Source organism: Camelus bactrianus, chromosome 12 (assembly GCF_048773025.1).
Source record: "Camelus bactrianus isolate YW-2024 breed Bactrian camel chromosome 12, ASM4877302v1, whole genome shotgun sequence".
NCBI lineage: Eukaryota > Metazoa > Chordata > Mammalia > Artiodactyla > Camelidae > Camelus > Camelus bactrianus.
Genome location: NC_133550.1, coordinates 38,724,363 through 38,745,541, shown reverse-complemented (window position 1 = coordinate 38,745,541; position 21,179 = coordinate 38,724,363). Strand labels below are relative to the sequence as shown.

Below are 21,179 nucleotides of genomic sequence, written 5' to 3'. Positions count from 1 at the left end.
CTCTTTTTGGCTTACTTCACTTAGAATGACAATCTCCAGGTCCATCCGTGTTGTTGCAGATAGCATTATTTTACTCTCTTCAATGGTTGAGTAGTATTCCATCATAGATATATAGATATAGATATATAGACATAGATACAGTTATAGATATAGATACACCACATCTTCTTTATCCATTCGTCTGTCGATGGGCATTTAGGTTGTTTCCATGTCTTGGCTATTGTAAATAGTGCTGCTATGAACATTGGGGTGCATGCATCTTTTCAAATTAGAGTTCCTCTGGATATATGCCCAGGAGTGGGATTGCTGGATCATATGGTAAGTCTATTTTTAATTTTTAAAGGAATCTCCATATTGTTTTCCATAAAGGCTGTACCAAACTACATTCACACCAATAATTTAGGAGGGTTCCCTTTTCTCCATAACCTCTCCAGCATTTATCATTTGTGGATTTTTAAATGATGGTCATTCTGACTGGTGTGTGGTAATACCTCTTGTAGTTTTAATTTGCATTTTTCTGATATGAATTCTAATCTTATACCTGGTTCTATTATTTTCTTTTTATCCTTCATTACTTCATTATTTCTTCTGTTTGTGCTGTTTTTTTAATAGTTTCAAATCAATGGTAGAATAAAGCAGAAGATAAAAAGTGTGTAGCTTAATATAATGAGAAAAGAACTCAAAAGAAAGACAGAGACTATTCTGGGTCTATCTCTAATTCATGATATGACCACGCTGTCATCATCTACAAAATTAGAGGTTTAGTCTAGGTATCTGTAGGGTTCTGTCCTAAGTTTAAAATTCAGTGATTCATCAATGCCGACTTAAGAACTGGAGCACACTTGGCTCCTAACCACAGTATCAGATTTCCTTTGAGGTATGATTCTCTTTCTACAATGGTAGAAAAGAGACTTGGATTCTAACCTAGGTGTAGTGGCTATATGATTGAGGAAATTAATATATTCTGAGTCTTAATTTCTTCATTTGACAAAAATACCGTAGCTCCTAGGTTTGACATAATATGTATAACACTTCTACCAGACAGAGGCACTCAAATCTTGCCTTCCTCCCTGCCCCTCACTCCTTAAATCTACTCTGGTCATAACTGATTCTGACCATAATCATAGAAAAAAAATGTTGAGATTAGGAGAATAAAGAAAATAAAAGGAAGTGCTCATCAATTTCAAAAGTAACTTTCTAAATTCTTTCTCTTCTTGCATTTATATTTGTGGTTTTATTTATTTATTTATTTATTTATTTATTTATTTATTTATTTAAGGGAGAGCCAGCATTGTGTAAAGGAAAAATCTTAGGCTTTGGAGGCCTTTCACCTTCCACCTTCCAAAGTCTTACCCACTACTCCAGAATGCCTCAACATGCAACATTTAGATCTCAATTCCAAATTCATCTCCTTAGGGCCGCAAAAACAAACCAAAACAAACAAACAAAAAAAGCCCACTAAAAAACCCCAGTACTACAAGGTGTGTACTCTCCAATAACTGCATTTAGCATTCCAGATCATTGAGGTGAAAGTCTGTACTCGAGAAAAACAAGTGAAATTCTGATCAATATCATTACATTGGAAGGATTAATCGTGATTGCGCAAACATCCCTCACGTCCTGAATTATAAATACAGTATAAATACTGTAGCGGGTCTCTGCTCGCAATGCAAAAGCAAAAGATGTACAGGAAGACCACCGCACCGTATTTTAGACACCACCTGATCTCATCTGAAATATACTCTGTACTTGAGTCTCTTCGATGCGTTTCAACTCCCTTAACCTATCTAGTTTTGCTTTTCCTACTTCCTTTTTAGTGGGATAAAATGAGCATTACAGAATAGAGAGCAGTCAGATAGAAGAGGACCTGGGCAGAGGAGCCACCAAAGCATAGAATCTGTAGGAAAGTGAGGAAGAAACTGGAGAGCTCCGAACTCGTTCTCACAGATGTACAACAAAGGAAACACCCATCAGCCAAGCTGGAGAGAAATCACGCTCTACAGGGTACAGAGCGAACCCTCGAAGCAGGTGAGCAAACTCAGGCTGACCTCACTGCCTGAGCAGCCTAACAGGTACCCTCCCGTGGCGGCCGAGCGGCGGAAGGTTTCCCACAGCTCCTTGCGCTTACAGGAAGGCGCGCAAGCGCGCAGCGCCGCTGGTTGCCGGGACACACGGCGTAGCCACCTTCTCCAATCAGCACGCATCTCTTTCCGTCCAATCACAGAGGCCGAGAGAGCCGTGGTCGGAGGTGAAAGGTCACGCTGCTATTTGGCGGCCATTTCTCTTGAAGCTCCGCGGCTGGCGACCTACGGCAGCTGCTCCAGTTAGGAGGGTCGAACGACAGCTGAGTCGGCGGCGAATAGCCTGTAGCATTTGCCCACTACTGCATCAGTATCGCGATGGTAAGGAGAAAGAGAACGGCCAGAGTCGCTAAAGAGCGCGAAAGAGAGCGGGTGACCAGCCTCGTCGGGCCTGGTTCGCGCGTTTCCCATTCATCCGCGTGAGGCGCCGCGCGCCGGGCGGCCTGCCGCTTTCTCCCTTTCTGGGTTTCTGAGGCGCGCCCTCCTTCCGATGCTCTCCCTTCCCCCTATTCTTTCTTTGAACTCGAGCCTGAGGCACTTTTGCTGCCTGGGGCCACAGGTTCAGGGTAAAAATGAAGCGGTTTTTCACGTCCCACATATTACAGTCCAAAATCCGCTTTCATCCCGTGATGTTGGGAGGCCCCACAGCCCTTTGGGATACACAGCCCAGACTTTGAGCATTCATTTGTTAGTTTAGCAAATATTTATTAAAACTCCTGCTACCTGCTAGGGCCAGGTAATGTTCTAGGCGCTAGGAATATAAGGTGAAAAGTACTGATGCGGACCCTGCTCTAGGTTAACTGAATCTGTGTGGGAGACAAACATTAATCAAATAACGAAGAATATGTAACTTCAGTAATGTTAAATGCTAAGAAGGAAGCAAACAGGATGTTGTGAGTGGGCGCCGTGGTACATTAGAAGAGTGGTTAGTGTGGCATCCCTGGGAGGAGGGATTTAACCAGAAACGTGAACGATATGAAATATAGCCCTTTAAAGAGCAGAAAGAAGAGTGTGTACAAGAAACACAGGGAACATGAACATAGGGCCTAAGGAAAGAAGGACTGGCCAGTTGGAGGAATTGAGAGAAAGCCATAACTGCTTGCAAGAATAGTGGTAATGAAATATGGTCGGGCAAGATCTCTTAGGCCATATAAGGAGGTCTGGATTCTACTCCAAGTGTAATTGGAAGCCATCAAAAGATTTTAAGCAGAGATAGGGCATGATAAAATAATACTTTCAATGTGGCTAGTAAGTTGGAAAAAGACAAGAGTGAAAACTAGAGACATATTTGAGATTGTTCTAAATATGCTTATCTTAGAGGGGTTTAATAGCCAAGTTCTTGGATCCTTTCTTTGGGATGACGTGAACAGATGAGGGAAGGAAAAAAAGTCTGAATTCACTGGGGATACTATCGGTTTCCTGAACAAGCAACCATTAAATGGTTGCCCATATGTAAGAGACACTGCTAAGTCAAGTAAAACTCAGTCCTAACTCCTGGAATTCAAAATGAAGTACTGTCAAGCGTGATCTGCCCCTTCCTCCTTCTATAACCTCATACAAAACTAACTTATGTGTCCCTGAGATCACCTTGTTAATTCACTCTTTCCTGCTTTTACGTAGGTAGCCTCCTCTGCCTAGAACAGCCCTTTTCCCTCTGGAAATACTTCTCATCCTTTAAAACAAAGGCATTACTTTGGGCAACTCTTCCTTTTCTCTTAACCCTGGATTGTTTGGTACTCTTGTAGCACATCTCCTGTTACTACATTGGAAAATAATTGTCTATTTGTGTATGTTTTGACCCTCCCTCTTGCACTGGGGGCTTTTTGAGGACAGGGTTTTTTTGGGGGGAGGTTGTTTGTTTTTTTAAAAACTGCCTTTACCTTTGTTTCTTTATAGCCTGGAACAGTGAGTGATGTATAGTAGGTTTTCAGTGTTTCTTAAGTGAACAGTGAATACTTTTTGTGAGTCTTAATGGAGTGAAGATTAAATTGAGTATTTAAATTTCTCTGATGCTCTTCAACAAGTAAAAGTGAAAATTATGTAATAAAGCTAGAGGGAGTCAGAGTCAAGAGTGCTTCATTTGGATACCATAAAATATTGGTGATTTGGTAGAGAAGAGAGTAGGTAATGGAAGCCAAGCTAAAAAAAAATAATTGGATTTTGTGTGTGTGTGTGTGTGCTTTGTTCTTTGTACAGAGTTTGCCCCTCAACCCCAAACCTTTCCTCAACGGATTAACAGGAAAGCCAGTAATGGTGAAACTTAAGTGGGGAATGGAGTACAAAGGCTACCTGGTATCTGTAGATGGCTATATGAACATGCAGGTAAGCTGAAGAGTTATAAATTACGATTATTAAATTATATTTATTTTTTGACACCGTATTCTTCAAAGATTTAGTGTGACTTACAAGTATATAATTTAGCTGAAAAACGTAAAGCAAAATTCAGGAATAAAGTCAAGGCCAGGGAGATATTATAATTGTGATGAAGTGTTTATGAAGACATGTTAAGCCAAAGTTGAGTCACAGATTTGACTTAGTGGTTAAAGTAAGAAGAACTGAGACATTTGATTCACAATGCCATAAGAGAACTTTTGCTCTTAGTTTGAGGAAAAAGCAAAACTTTTCCTAGCACTTAGCTCTGAGGGAGAATTTAAGTGAAATTCTTAAGTCTTTGATGAATGATGAATTCACAACATCAAAGTAATTTGATGAAAGCAATTCCTGAGGGAGAAGACAGACTGACCAAAGGAATTGATGAACTGACTACATGTCTGTTAAACTAGCTTCTGTAAATGTTTCAGCCAGGTTGGTCTTTTTTTTTTTTTTAGCATTGTGGTAAAATATATATTACAGAATTTATCACTTTAACCTTTTCAAGTGTGCAGCTCACTGGCATTAACTACATTCACATTGTTGTGCATACATCACAATTACCCATTTCCAGAACTTTTTCATTATACCAAAGTGAAACTCTGTACACATTAAACAGTAACTCCCCATGCCCCCTATTCCCTGGTATACACTATTCTTTTTGTCTATTCTGGGTATCTCATATAAGTGGAATCTTATTTGTCCTCTTGTGTCTGGCATGTTTCATTTAGGATGGTGTTTTCAAGGTTCATCCATGTTGTAGCATGTATCAGAATTTTATGGTTGAAATAATATTCCATTGTATATAGTTGTCCCTTGGAATCCTTAGGGGACTGGTTGCAGGACCTATCTGGAATGTGGCATACTGAAATCCACAGATGCCGAGTCCATAGTTGGCCCTCCATATCTGTGGTTCTGCATCAGTGCAGTTCAAGCCCATGTTGTTTGAGGGTCAACTATATATATTGCATTTTAACCCATTCTTCTCCTGGTGGATATTTGGATTGTTTCCACCTTTTGGCTGTTGTGAATAATGCAGTGGACATAAGTGTACAAATACCTGTTAGAGTCTCTGCTTTAAGTTCTTTTGGATCTGTATCCAGAAATGGAATTGCCAGATCTTACAGTAATTCTTTGTACAATTTTTTGAGGAACTTCCAGACTTTTCCACAGCAGCTGCACCATTTTACACTCCATGTACAAGGAATCCAATTTCTTAACATGCTCACCAACACTTGTTATTTTCTTTTTTTAACTATAAATAGTCATCCTAATGAGTGTGAAGTGGTATCTCATTGTTTCAATTTGCATTTCCTTAATGATTAGTGATTTTGAGATCTTTTTTGTGTTTATTAATTGATTACATATCTTTTGAAAAATACCTGTTCATGTCTTCAGCCCATTTTAAAATTGGGGTGTTTAGTTGTTGTTATTGTTGTTGTTGCTTGATTATAATAGTGTCCAGCCAGGTTTTGAGGGAACAGTTTGAGGTTATATTTTGCTGAAGCTTAGGCATTTATGTGACTAATTAATGCTAATAAATGAACTTTAAAGCTTGCCTAAATAGGTGGTCAGTCCAGTCATGATTCCAGGTATTCTGTTTTAGTAGTGTTTGTAGGCTCAAAGCTGAGATTTTCCTTAAGTTAAGAGTTTGCCACCTGAACAGATGACACTCAGATCCTTGAAGTTCTTATAGAGCATGGTTTTGGCCTGGAAAATTTTCTAAGCAAGAATCTTTTACTTAGGCCATAGAAAAATCTGAAGACTGTACCTATTTGCTGAAAATGTTGCAAACTTAGATACTGGTGATAATTACACAATTTTATAAGTATACTAAAAACCACTGACTTGTATACTTTAAAAGAGAATTTTTGCTATAGGAATTATATCTCATTAAAAGAAAGGAAGAACAAATACCCATCAAATGTTTGGTTTTACAAGTAATGTAGCTTCCTAGTGAGCCTACCATTTTTACAAAATGTATCTCAGAGTAACTAACATTATGATGCTTTTGAGTTTGTTTTTTTGCTCAGTCAGTATTTATTGAGAGCCCATTATGTGCCTGGCATTGTGAATACACCAGTAAACAAAACAAAAGTCCCTGCCTTCAAGAAGATTATGTTTTAGTGGTGGGAGATGGTAATATAATGTGATGTGATATCAGGTAATTATAGATGCTTTGGAGAAAAAGCAGAAACAGAGAATGGAGTGACAAAAATATGCATATTAGATAGGATAGCCAGGGAAAGCCTCTCTTGAGAAAGCAAAGTTAAGCAGAGACCAGAATTGAATTAGCAGCTGAAGATATTTGCGAAAAGAGCATTCCAGTTTGAGGGAACAGCAAGTTGCAAAGGCTTTGTGGCAGATACATGCTTTTTCTGTTCAAGGCATGGCAAGAAGGCCAGGGCAGAGTGAGTTAAGGGATGAATGATAGAAAGGTTGGAATGGTAGTCAGGGAATGCCTTTTAAGAGATTGTAAGAACTTTGAATTTTATTTAAAATGTGGTAGTATACAAACAGCTCGTATAACTCAAAAAAAAAAAAAAAACCCACCAAAAAACAAACAGTGCAATCAAAATGAGCAGAAGACCTAAATAGACATTTCTCCAAAGAAGAAAGGCATATGAAAAGATGCTCAACATCACTAATTATTTAGAGAAATGCAAATCAAAATTACAGTGAGGTATCACCTCACACCAGTCAGAATGGCCGTCATGAAAAAGTCTACAAATAATAAATGCTGGAGAGGGTGCAAGGAAAAGAAAACCCTTCTACACTGTTGGTGGGAATGTAAATTGGTACAGCCTCTATGAAGAACAGTATGGAGATTCTTTAAAAAACTAAAAATGGAGTTACCATGTGAACTAGCAATCCCCCCCCAGACATAGATCCAAAAAAGATGAAAACTCTTAACTCAAAAAGTACATGCACCCCATGTTCATAACATCACTGTTTATAATTGGCAAGACATGGAAGCAATCTAAGTGTCCATCGATAGATGATGAATGGATAAAGAAGATGTGTGTGTTTATACACACACACACACACACACACACACACACACACACACACTCTATGGAATACTACTCAGCCATACAAAATAATGAAATAATGCCATTTGCAGCAATATGGATGGACCTAGAGATTATCATACTAAGTGAAGTCAGACAGAAAAAGACAAATATTATGTATCATTTATATATGGAATTAAAAAATAATACAGATGAACTTATTTATAAAGCAAAAGTAGACTCATAGATGTAGAAAACAAACATGGTTACCAAAGGGGAATGGGGAAGATAAATTACAAGTATGGGATCAACAGATACACACCACTATAAATAAAATAAACAAGGATTTACTGTATAGTACAGGGTACTATATTCAATATCTTGTAATAACCTATAATGGAAAAGAATTGGAAAAAGTGTATATATATAATTGAATCACTTTGCTGTACATCTGAAACTAATGCAATATTGTAAATCAGCTATAGTTCAATTTTTTAAAATGTAATGAAGGCCTTTGGAGAATTATATGATTTAGAAACCAGTTAAATTTTGGTGAACATCTGCTGAAAATAATCACTTTTTAAAAAAAATTAGTTGATGTTACAAGTTTTGGTGTTTGTTTGTTTGTTTTTTAAATGGGGTACTAGGGATTGAATCCAGGACCTTGTGCATGCTAAGCATGCGCTCTATCACTGAGCTATACCCACCCACAAAATTAGTTGCTGTTAATACATTATTTCTGAGAGCTGTTACATAGAAAACTGATTATCTCAATAGCCACGTTTTTTCAGACAAAGCCATATCCTTTGGGTATAAGAGGTTACTTTCTTTTCTCTACAGGGGAAAGAATAATGTCCAGTACCATTTATTAATTCACTAACATGTTTTAAATGCCTCACCTCACATCTTCTCTAAGCCCCCTTTTTCTTTCTCTTTGCCTACTTGCCTAGTTACTGAAGGAAACTTCCTTCTTTCCTATCTCTCCTGTTGATTTCTTTTGTGAGTCCCAGTAGTGCTGATCATAATTTTTAAAAACTGCAAGTAAAGTTTATTACCTATGTATAGAAAGAAAGCTAAACATGTTGATGTAAAATTAAATAATAAAGTTCTCTGAAATAACTGTGAAGTTCACTCTTAATTGTTTAACCTCAAGAACTTGTTCTTTCCTGTTTATTAGCACATAATTTTAAAAAATTCTTATTCAGTTCTTTGGTTTGGTTGTTGACTAATATAAAAGTGTTTGGTATTTTAGCCATAGCTTTTGTATCCATTGGGTTCCTCAAAATGATATAATGCTATTACTCCAAGAAAAGTTGATACCTGGTTCTTTAGAACTGAGTTATTCACAGCTTATTCGTAAATTGGAGACTCTTCCTCAACATGTTGTTTACCATTTAATAGAAAGAAATAATATGTTACTGAGAAACTTAAAAAATTGCATTGAAATGAACTTTATTATATATTAGTTCTATATCCATCAATGTAAAACTTTACTGAATATATGAAACCAAAAAGTACTACAATGGTAATAGAAAGCTGATCTTCTAATTATTGATTATTGATAAATGTGAGTGTTGGTACCAAAAGGTCTCAGTTAATAAGTCCTCTCACCAGTATTAGGTGTGTAATACTATTTTCCTCCTATATGATTATATTAATACATTTTCTTTTTATTTAAAGCTTGCAAACACAGAAGAATACATAGATGGAGCATTGTCTGGACACCTGGGTGAAGTTTTAATAAGGTAACAAAACAGTAATAGTATATATAAGGAGTTATTGGTGAGCATTAGAAATACTTGTTTAAATAAATTAATTAGTGCCCCAATCTCAGAATTACTTTTAAAAAAAATCACTATTAATTTAATATAATATTCTACTACTAGACTTTAAGAGTCTTGAAATCATTAAACTTGACAAAGCAGATTTAAGTATTTTGGAGCTATTCATTAAGATTTTTTTTCTAGTGTTGAAATTAAACTTCCTAGCTCTTAACTGTACCTTTTTCAGTGGTTTTAGACACAAGAGCTTGGTTTTTAAATTTTAGGTGGGTCTGGCTGCTGTTAGGGATTTTTGTATTATATTTATTTTCTACAACTAGCTTCACACCTCCAAATTCTAGTCATTATTCCCTTTGGAAGATTATACAGATATCATTGTATAACAACGACATGGTAGAAAAATGAGTACCATGTGCTTTTTAACAAAAGTAAATTTTTTTAAAACGAGAAAGAAATGATATGTTGTAAATTTAGCATTCATATTTTTGAAATGAAAAAGTCTAGTAATAGTAATATGTGGTTTCTGGTTGGAACAACAAAATGGACTGTTTTTCTGTTTACAGGTGTAATAATGTCCTTTATATCAGGGGTGTTGAAGAAGAGGAAGAAGATGGGGAAATGAGAGAATAGCGTCTTTTGGGGGGAATTTTTTTATATATATTTGTAGACAATAAAGATCTGTTTGTTTTTCATCTTGACTGTGAGCTGTTCATATTCAGATATTTGCATGCAGAGTTCAGATGTTGAAAGAACTGAAAGATTATTCACAGAACTAATGGTTTAAAAGCTATCTAGCTTTATTCAAGTTGGTTTTCATATAAGCCCAATGCTGTATTTTTTTTTCTATAAGGGACATTTTTATGCTTTATAAATGTTTATGAAGATGAACTTAAGCCCTTATCTGTAATTACATATTAACTGAAACTTAAAAGCAACCATTCTTTTAAAGTTATTTTTGAGCCACTTTTGACATACATAAAGTTAAATATTTTCATAGAATTAATATAGATTGTATTATTTTCCTTAGTAGTCAAAAAAATTACATGTTAATTCTGTATCATTATAAGCTAAATGATGTACATATTATATCTAAAATTGAAACATTACCTGAAAATTAAAATGATTTTGAATATAGAACATAACAAATTGTGAACTGATATTTAGGGTGAAGGCATATGGTTTGTTCACTTAAAAGAATTAAGTTTTCTGAACAGAACTCCCTAATATGAATTAAAAAACAATCTCAAATGTTTGGAGAACATAACCTGTTGGTTTTCATCTAAGTTTTAAACTCCACAAAACCTGTATTTTAGAGGTGTACATTGTTAAAATGTATACTCCACAGTAATAAAATGTACACTATGAACTTCCCTGTGGGCTGGTTGAAAAAGAGATCTTTTAAAGTCTCATGTAGTCAGAGATGCCATTATTACACTTAAATGGTCATTCACCATATGGTTACATCAATAAAGTAACTTTGGATTTGTATCTCCAACTGGGACAATAGAAAGTATAGATGTAAAAGTTTAGCTATATAAAATAATGGTTAGGATAGATAATAAATGTCTTCAACAAAAGGAAATAACTCCTATTTCCAGTCCTAAGGACCTTTTAGAATAAGGGCCTGTCTTCTTAAATTGGTTAGGCTTCCATATGGGGCAGAATAATGCCATTATTAAAAAGCAAAATCTATAAAATAGTCCTTAAGCATTCTGGTAAATGTCTTACTGCTCCTATTCAAGTGAAGAAATATTCTTCCTCCAGTGATTTTGTTTTCGTATCCTTGACTAAAAGTAGTTCATGTTTGTTACCAGATGGAGGTTTTGAACGATAAATAAGTCGTCTTCCCAGCTGAAACAAAAGAAAAAATATTTGATATTCTTCACATAACCATCTTCTATTGAAGTATAACTAAAATACTAATATTAACTTCAATTTCTCCAAAGAATAATATAGTTTAAAATAGCAAATAATTAAAATTACAAAGGTATTGAAAACCTAATGGATGTCCAGTGTAGGCAGAGTTAACAAATGGAGTGTCGTAGTATGCAGAAGACAGAGCAGTTAGGTTTTATGGGGAAGTGGGAGGATTTAGGTAAAGTCATCAAATAGCTTATATTTCATATATGGTAAGCCTAGAAAAACACCATGTTTGAGGCCAACATTTCATTTCTCAGTACTGCTACAGCTAGTTTCTCCTCCATTGGTTAGATCACTTTTCCTCTCCTGAGCACCAGTTGACTGACATTTAAAAATCCTGTTAAACAAAAACTTGAGAAAACCACGTACTGTCTTCTTAAGTACTAGTAATCCTTTTGGCTTTTGGAGGTGTTCCCACCAGGAGAGACTTAGGGACACCAGGGATGCACCCCTATTCTTTCTGGGGCATATACTCAAGTATATCACTCTGATTTTTCTTTTTTAGTCTCCGCCCCTTTTTTTTGTTTTGCTTTTATATCTGATTTATGTAAATTAAATGGATAAGAAAACTATTATATTCAGTTGGACATAAAATTTGATGGGACATCTCCATTGTGTCTCAAAAGGGGCACCAACCCTGTGTGTGACTGTCCCCTGCATTGCAGACTGGTATTCCTGGCTCCAGGGAACTAAATAACAATAGGAATCCTCCCCTTAATTATACAACAAAAATGTCCCTTGAGGACTGGAATCCTTAAATTCCTTTTCTAAGTCAGTTTTATTTTCACTATCAATGGTTTCCTTTGATATCCTTGATCATTAATTTCTGTCTAAGAAAATTGCCAGTGATGAAGTATCCTAACTGGGTAAAAACTTCTGTCAGAGATCATACATTGTTGACTTATCAACATTTAAAAAAAAGTTTTTCTTCCAGATTTAGTTTTCATTCTCATTTTTAGTCTGTTAATTCAATACACATTTATTAAGTGTCGACAATGTGCCAGACATTGGGAATACTAAGGTCGTAAAACTCATTCATGGTCTAGAAGGAAAGATGGATGTATTCAAAAATAATCACTTTAATTTGGTGGGTTTAGTGAATAATAGTATATACACCTAGCAAGGTGATGAATAGTTAATTCTCTCTTGGGAGGAGAGGACAAGACAGGTCTTCATAGGTAGAGTTGACTAGGTAAGTACAGACCTTTAAAAATGAAATGCTTGTTTAAATAAAATGAAAGTAATCATCACTTTTTGATGTAGTACGTATTAACAGTTACCATACTTCAGAACTTTAAGTACTTAACCTCAAAGGCTGGTTGTAAGGCACACAATAAGCATTCACTGTAAGTTAGCTATGCTTGTGATAAGAATCAATGTCCACGTTAGCTTTGTAGATAATTATGAAATTGCCTCCCTGGAATATATTTCAGACTCTAACTCAGAGGAGGAAGAGTGGCATATAGAAACAAAAGGCCCTTCACACCCTGGGGGAGTCACGGACCACATGCATTTGATGACTGCCCAGTGCTAAACTTATTGAACAGGTAATCTTGCAATATGAAAAACCTTGACTTCTGGTCAGATTCTGCTGTTAAATCTGAAGTGACTCTGGGTAAATCATTTTAAATTTCAACTATAAATCTCATTTTTACAATGTGAGGATTAGAAAATCCAGTTATATGTAATTCAGTTATTATTATTTTTTTAATTCTCTAGTTTCATGCACCTGGAGGTAAAGAAAAAGAGGAGAGAGGAGAGGTTTCTTTTACTAAAAAAATGAGTCTAATGGAGAACTGTAGACCCAGTAATTTGAATTATTCTGAAATTATCAATGAACCAGAGAGTAGTCAGTTGAAGCTGTCAGCAATCTTACTGAAGTTCAACTTGGATAAATTAGATTAATTAGGTATTTTGTTTTAATAACACAGAAACACACATTGATGTAGCTGGACTTATTAATAACAAAACACAAACCTTTTTCTTTGGTTGTGCTACTGCTCTTTCCAGAGCAGCTTTTAGCCTTTCCTCCTGGTGTTTTTGTTTTTCTTTCATTTTCTCTTCACGCAATCTGTCGAGAGGAAGACATTGTTCTAACTATAAATTACAGGAAGTAAAAAAGACTTATATCATTACTATTTGGTAAAGAATTATCTGAATATTACAAGATCTCATTTAAGTTTAAATAAAAATAAGACTTCATCTTCACCCGTAACTGTGGAGTTTGAATATTCAGGTGAAATCTCAACAACAAATCCTGTTTGTGTTGAAATGGAAAGAAAGTGCATGTCACCATTTTGGAAGAAGTAAAATCTACCCAGATCTTGGTTTAAAACAGGCACCTCAGCAAAGCCTTCTTGTCATTCCACTTAGAGTTCAGTACTTCACTGTTAGTCTGTATGACAGCCACTTGAATTAACTTCCAGCAGTTTCCTCTCTTTTTAAACCTTTTTTTTGAAGTATAACGTGCAGAAAAGTATACAAATCACATGTGTATATAGTTCAATGGATTACCATGAAAATGTACTTTCCAGTAAATCTCTTTGAATGTTATCCTCAAATTAAGACCAAGAAATACTATTTGTCTTTGTTCTATTTAGGATTGTTGTGAGGGTAAAATTAGATGACCTGTACAAACTGCCTAGTCCACTGCCTGGTGCAGAATGATCACTCAACAAGTGATAGTTACTTAATGGATGTGTATAATTATCAGTGTAACATTCACTGAACATTTTTTAATGCAAAATTAGCTGTTAGGTACCTCCAAACCATGAGACAATCCACAAAAATTCTCCTTTTGTTAAGAATAATAAATAATTGGAATTAGATTCTTGTTTCACTACTGGAAATAGTGGTAATTACAGTTCAGTGAGAATATATTTACTACTGTGAAAAAAATGCTGTTAGTGTAATTAGTCAAAGGTCATCTTATGGAAGGAGTGATCTTTCATTTATAATTTCTTTAAAAATTTGCTTTATATTCAGTAAAATTCCATCAGGGTCACCTTAATATATTGTAAACTTTGATTTTATATGGGGGAAACAGTATCCATCCCCCCACCCCAGTAAAGTAGTAAGCAGTAACAAAGAGGCTAATTTTAACGGCTAATATTTGAGTGCTTAATTATATGCCAAGCATGCTTTAGTACTTTTACATAGATTATTTAATTTAATCCTCACAACAATCCTATGGGATAAGTACCATTATTACTGCCATTTTACAGATAAGGAAACTGAAGCTTTAGACAGGTTATGTGGCCTGACTAAGGCCCCAAGCTACTCAAAGATGTGGGGACCTGGAGGGGGGCGGGTGAGGGTGGTGGTATGTGCTCCAGAGATGATAATCTTTATGAGATTGTCTTGAGGAATAAACAAATTAACAAGTAAATGCTATGTATGTAAGTGTTGGCAGTTAGGAACTGAGGAAAACCCTCATTACATGGCTCTGACTTTCAAACAATTCTTTGGTTGTTTCTTGACTTAAAAGATTGAGTCTCCTTGTAGTTTTCCAGTGAAGTGCTCCTAATTTTGTGCTTTAGGTCGTTCACCACAAGTGTTGTCCTCCTTCCATGTGATAGTTCTTTGAAAATTTTCATGTAAGTAGTGAATATTCATTCTGAAAATTCACTTTTTCAGGCTAGAAGGACCCTTCGCGCATCCCAAGCTATGTCAGTTGCCCCTGGCGAACTCCTTCCTTCACAATGCTCATTTTACCATTGATAACGGCATATTTATTTCTTAAGCATGCTTGATGAATTTGTCTCCACACTAAATAATAGCTCTATGAGGAGGGCAGAGCTGGGTTTGGTTCTGCTGTGTCTCTGTATAACAGAGACTTGCCATATAACAGAGACCAACTCAATGTTTGTGGGATCCAAGCAAAAACAGCTTCTTAGTAAGTCTTTCACTACACTGATATCATAAGATAGTGACTGTACTTCTGCCGTCGTTCTTTCTGTTTCATCCTCTCAATTGCCTCCACATTTTCTTTGGGAATGGATTCAATGAGATCACTCAATTCCACCAGGCGAGACTCGACTTTTACCAGCTTTTGAACTGGGTTGAGGCTGCCGACCTCAGCATCTCCAATGCAGACTTTATACACTTGATTAATTTTTTTACTAAGAGAGTCTATCAGCTTTTCCTGAGATTAAGAAGAAAGGAGCAGAAAACATTTCATAACTATGTGCTTGTTCATTTCAATAAATGTAAAATTCCATTTTACTGTACTATAGTGAAAAGGCTTTTATGTGCTACTGTTTTCCTTTTTTCAAAGAAAAACTTTAATACAACATAGAACAGTGAGAAAATGCAACAGTGAATTTATATCATAATTTATAGTCAGATCATTACTGTAGTAACACTTTGGATTATTTTCTCTAAAAATATTTCAGTCTAGACATAACAAGTAATTTAATAGGACCGACTGTCTTTTTGCTTGAATGTTTATGTTTTTGTGTATCAGAAGTCCATTCAAGTAGAAGCAACATACATGTTTCAATTTTTTTTTTTTTTGGTCACTCCAATGCATTTCCTTGCAGCACAGTGTGTGAGCCCACTTTTTTTTTTTTTTTTGCACTTATTACTCTAATTGCTAAAATTCAATTCCTGTATGATAGTTATTTGCATACATGCCTTATTTTCTTTCCCTCCTAGACTGTAAGCACCTGGAAGGCAGGAGCTTTTTCTTAGACTTATATCTAGAACAGCGCCTTGCGTGTAACTGTGCACTTAATAAATGTTTGCTGAATAAATGAATGCATTCTCTGAGAGGAAAAAAAAGTTACAAGTAAACAGATTCCCAGGCTGGCCTACAAAACCTTCTGAGGAGTTTTCACTCTCTCCATTGGGAAGCCATTGCAGTATTCTAATCTAAGCAGAGGCTTAAACCAAACCTTGCTTAATCCCTGTACCTGGCCACTGCGCCTTTTTAACTGTTGGTAGAGTTGCTCGAGCTTGTAGGTAACATGTTTTGGGACCATAAAAAAACACTCTTCCTGTTTCTCCATTGTGTACCCGGCATTCGCAGATAAAAGGATCTCAATAAACTGCTGGGCAAAGTAAGTTGCTCTCCAGGTAGCATCCTGCCCCCATGCCTGCGTCTGCTCAAGAAGATGAGAATCACCATAAAGCCAAAGACAAATAATACTCTACAGATGTGGCTCCAGGAGCCATGGGGAACCCCTTCTGAAACCACAGACGCCTTCCAGAGCCACCAGCACTTAATTACAAGTCAAGCTTGTCTCTCCCACCTCCTAGTATAACAAGCTTTCTGATGGTCCTATTTACCATAAAGCCCCCACTTTTCTCTCCTAAACTAACACTTATTGTATTTCCTATTTATATTTAAAGCATGCCTCTTTTAGGAAATTTGGAGAAGTACAAAATAACATAAAAGGAAAAAGTTAAAAAAAAAGGTAAAAGCCCTATTTGCCATTAAGCTGCTTTTTCCTCTCCCTTTCTAAATAACACCTATTATATTCCCTGTTTATATTAATAACACACTCCTTTTAGAAACTTTACATATACAGAAAAATATAAAAGGAAAAAAATAAAAGTAACTCATGGGGCTAAAATATTGTACATTGGATGCGAAAAATATTAGTACAATGTGAGTCATTTAAATATATATTCTGAGAGGACATCTTTCATATGACAATGATTAGTAGTTGATGGATGTTTTTGGAGGAGACCTCTTGAACACTTAAAACGAGCTTTAGAGATGGATGGGCAGCATCCTTTCAGGATGTCTTGTTTTCTTTTTAAGTTCCCTCTGTCAAACAAGAGAGGAAAATATAAGGAGACATAACTTTCTTAAGATAAGAACAGTGTAAGAAATAGGATTGGGGAGTAAGGTTAAAGAAAATACCCTTGTATGAAAACGAGATTGAGGGCCTGGCCCAACAGAGCAGAAGGACAAAGAAAAAAAGGAGCTCAAGGCACAGGCCTACCGATGACAGTGAAGTGTCAGTCCCATCCTTGGAGCTGCCACCAGATGGCAGGCCTAGCCCAGAGCACCTTGGAGGAGGGGCAGCCAAGAGAGGCTGTAAGGAGGAGGAGCTGCTGCTTGGTGATGTGCAGTGGGATAGGACTGTGGAAGACTCTGAATACTGGGTAAGAACTCGATGTCTTCAACAGTGAATGGGAAGTGATCTACCCAGAGCAAAGTTTAGGAGGAATAACTGTATCAAACTGGATAGAGGATGGGGGAAGATACTTAGATGACATTTAAAGTCCTTTCCAACTCAAAGACAATGTAATTTTAATCCATGTCACATTCTGCTGAGTGCTGACTATAAACAACTCTCCCAGTTGAACTTGATTAGCTCCGCATACCAAAGAACAGTAAATCCAGAGATGAGGACATTCTGTAAATTGAGCAAGAGAATAGCTTACATTCCATTTCATGTTCAGTGAAAATGAACCATCAGCTGCACAAAATGTGTGAATCTCACAAATGTAATGTTGAGAGAAAAAAACATGTATTACATGATTCCATTTTTATAAAGTTAAAAAAATGTAAACTAATTGGTGCTGAGAGGATAGTGGTCATCTTGGGTGTATGGCAGAAACTGGAAGGGGGCTTGAGGGAGGCTTCTGGGGGTAGTACATGGTGTGTTCACTTTGGGGGGATTTCCTTGAGAGATAAACTTAACACTTTGTGCACTTTTCAAATTACAGTTTAATTTAAAGTTGTATTTTAAAAGTAAAATATTGAATAGAGGAAAAATGTTTTTAGAGGATTAAGTACAGTTTAGAGTGTGGAAGTTTTAAAAGAATGAAATATTTATTTTATAGTTATAGCTTCAAAGTAACTATGATAATATCAAAATTAGGCACAGCTATGCTTATTTACTCATAAAGGATTATGTTTTGCACATTTCAATACATAAAAGAATGGAAGTGGGTAAGCAGGAAAATTCTAAAAAAGAATACTTTTCTGCTGCCAGTTTTCCTGCTCTGCCTCCCCTTTGTCTGTCCCAGCATTTCACATCTCTAGGAGACACTATAAATTATTAGCCCTATTTTCCCAGAGTGGAATACATGAATGCCAGAATTACACATGTAACCAAAACATCTCAAAGATTATCTGACATACATTTTTGATTGTATTTTAAAAAGTAATTTTCACATCAATTCTATCTTCTCCAGTTAGAGATGTAGTTGCCTCTTTTGCCACTTTTTTCATAGCCACCCTAAGTTTGCATGAAAGGGACTTGGTTGGGGGCACAAGAAGATACCACTGATATTTACCTGACATTTTTCATGTTGTTCAGCTTCAGAATAATTGAAAACAGAATTCAAGGGTGGAAACAACCCAAGTGTCCATCAGCAGATGGATGGAGAAACAAATTGTGGTGTGAAAATACAATGGAATATTATTCAGCCATAAAAAAGAAAGAAATTCTGAAGCATGCTATAACATGGATGGACCCTGAAAACATACTAAGGGAAATAAGCCAGATACAAAAGGCGAGATACTATATGATTCCATATGTATGAGGCACCTAAAATAGGCAAATTTATAGATAAAGTAGAAGAGAGGTTACCAGAGCCTGGAAGATGGAATGGGGAATTACTGTTTAATGGGTACAGTTTCTATCTGAGATGATGAAAAACTCTGTAAATATAGTGGTGATGGGTATACAATACTGCAAACATACTTAGTGTAACTGAACTGTACACTTCAAATGGCTAAATGGTAAATTTTGTGTTATATATGTTTTACCACAATAAAAAAGAACAGTTTAAAAAAAAAAAAGAAAAGCATTGAAGAACTGAAAGGTGGCTGTCATCATGCTTCTTGCCCTAGCAGTGCACAACCCTGTCCTTTCCACTCTAGGAAATGTGTGTTGTGAAGGAGCCATAAACAGTTTTGCTTTCTGTGACCCTGCCCACCTCTGGGTAGAGGAGCACAGTCATCTTCTGTTAGAGCTCCCCTAAATCTACCTCTGTCTGAAAATCAAGTTCTTAACCGTAAGTGTGATATTAGCTTCACATATGAGTTTTGAATTTATTTCATTTGAGGTTTTCACAAGGGAACCAATGATAACGAGTTTGTTATGGGTCTTAAAACTAACCTAACCATTCATTCAACAAACATTTATTGAGCACCTACTTTATGAAGACACTGTATTAGCTAACTAGGAAAGGGTAAGACAGTCCCTGCCCTCTAGGGATTTGTATCCAGCTGGGTGAGACCAACATGTAAATAGAAATAAGCACAGTGTATGTCACAGGTGCTCTGATGATGAATCTTTGCAGGCCCCAAAGAGGCCACAAATGATAACAAGTTAGGCAGATATTCATGTTGATTCAGTGCTTCCCTTGTTAATTATTTGCTCCTTAAATTAGTACCAAAATGATCACAGGCAGTGAACTACTTCATATGTATAGTAATATGTATATTGACTAAAAGAAATGTTTTTATAGGGAGGAAATCTCAACATCATACTTTATAACATTTTAAGGGAACTCCAGTGCCAATTTGTATGCTTTCTATCTACTGTGTAAGTTGACTGTTACATACTGACAAGGTAATTCCAAGCTAGTTTTCTGCCTCTACCATCAACCTGGGACTTGTGGGGTGTCTTAATTTCCCTATTCCAATGCTTAGTACACAGGGAATGGAAACTATTACTGTCATGAGCCAAATACAGGCAAAGAATGATTACCTGAGCATCTGAATTAAATTCTCCAAAACTGAATAGCCTGGACCTTAGTTCCAGTTCTGCTGCTTTTTCCTCTTCTCTTACACAGTTAGCCTTAAGCATTTCCTTGTGCTCCAAAAGAAACTCTATGTTGGTATTTCTGTTGCAAAAGAAGAAAGAGACCCTTGAAGGTAATTTGTGGTTTAGTGAAATAAACCATCAGTCAGGAGCTTCCAACACTCTCTTCAGATCATATGTCAACATCTTATGACTAGCAAGCCAAAAGATGTTGCCAAAGTCCAAGCAACTTTTCAGGTTAAAATGAGAAAAATAAATGCACAGATGTGTTTAAACTTCCATCAGGAAGCATTTTCTTCCCTTCCCCTTCTTTTGTGGTTCCACTGAGTCCCCCACATAGAAAGCGGCAGAGCTGAGGTGTTGGGAACCCAAGTTGTGACGTGACCTATTATGTCAAGGTTTTCAAACCTGGCTGATAATCAGAATATCTGCGGAGCCAGTGGGAAAAGTAGAGACCCTGGACTCCTTACCTAGATTCTAGTATAGATCTTCTAGAGATGAAGTCTGATGTAGATCCCCTTTTCCTGCCCAACCATACCCACCCCATCCCTCCAAATCATATTGTCAGGAGGATTTGGGGAGAGGAGACAAGGATTAAAAGGATGTGGTAATCGTAATGGGTAGCTGTAAGGTTATGATTGTAGGTTTTTAACTTCTGAATAAGTTAATTTGTTCTGAACTTCAGGGTATTTTGACTTATTATTTAAATAGATTGCCATCTTTTGGTCCAGAAGACTTCCCAAAAAGGTTCTACACATTTTTATAATGAATAGATATAAAGACCTATTCTCTGTGACTCAAAGCTATTTTCCAAAATTGTAATAATATAAAATTTTAGATTGGAAGGAATTTTGTGAGTTATCAAATCCAGCCTCCTTCCCAACAGATAGCCCTTTTATAACAGCCCTGTTATATTGATATGTACATTATAAAATTATATAATATTTAAGTCACAAAAAAACTGAGAGTCACAGCTGAGGAAAATGCATTTATTAGCATTATCATCCAAAGCATAATTTGATTAGCCAGATGATAAGGTGAAAACTACATTGAATAAATTAAGGCAGTAGGTGATATTTCAGTTCTTTTTAATCTTTTAAATTGTCTTATTATTGCTAGCTAGGGAAATATTTTGACAAATGAAAGGAAGTAGAGACTAAAACTAAAGCGAGCCTATTCTGTGTAAATATAACTTCTACCTTTTACACTCTGCAGTGTAAACTATTATTAATTAAAATCCCATCCTAAATCCAAAGAGACCACAAGATAGGACCATGCATAAATGAG

General features: G+C 36.1%; 2 protein-coding genes across 2 annotated transcripts in view; one reads left to right on the top strand and one right to left on the bottom strand.

The window, feature by feature from the left end:
* The first annotated feature begins 2,243 nt into the window (after positions 1 to 2,243).
* On the top strand, positions 2,244 to 9,935 carry SNRPF (small nuclear ribonucleoprotein polypeptide F). Its single transcript, XM_010962753.3, has 4 exons — positions 2,244 to 2,402; positions 4,278 to 4,403; positions 9,143 to 9,207; positions 9,807 to 9,935. Exons 1-4 carry the CDS (start codon positions 2,400 to 2,402, stop codon positions 9,871 to 9,873), a joined length of 261 nt encoding a protein of 86 aa, XP_010961055.1. The 5' UTR covers positions 2,244 to 2,399; the 3' UTR covers positions 9,874 to 9,935.
* Positions 9,936 to 10,520: 585 nt separating this feature from the next.
* Positions 10,521 to 21,179, bottom strand: part of CCDC38 (coiled-coil domain containing 38) — a 36,278-nt gene continuing 25,619 nt past the window's right edge. The window contains exons 10-13 of the mRNA XM_074374478.1: positions 19,839 to 19,974; positions 15,102 to 15,307; positions 13,141 to 13,234; positions 10,521 to 11,094 (exon numbers count right to left, since the gene is read on the bottom strand). Coding sequence (XP_074230579.1) covers positions 10,981 to 11,094; positions 13,141 to 13,234; positions 15,102 to 15,307; positions 19,839 to 19,974 — 550 coding nt within the window. The 3' untranslated portion in view covers positions 10,521 to 10,980. The remainder of the gene's footprint in view (positions 11,095 to 13,140; positions 13,235 to 15,101; positions 15,308 to 19,838; positions 19,975 to 21,179) is intronic.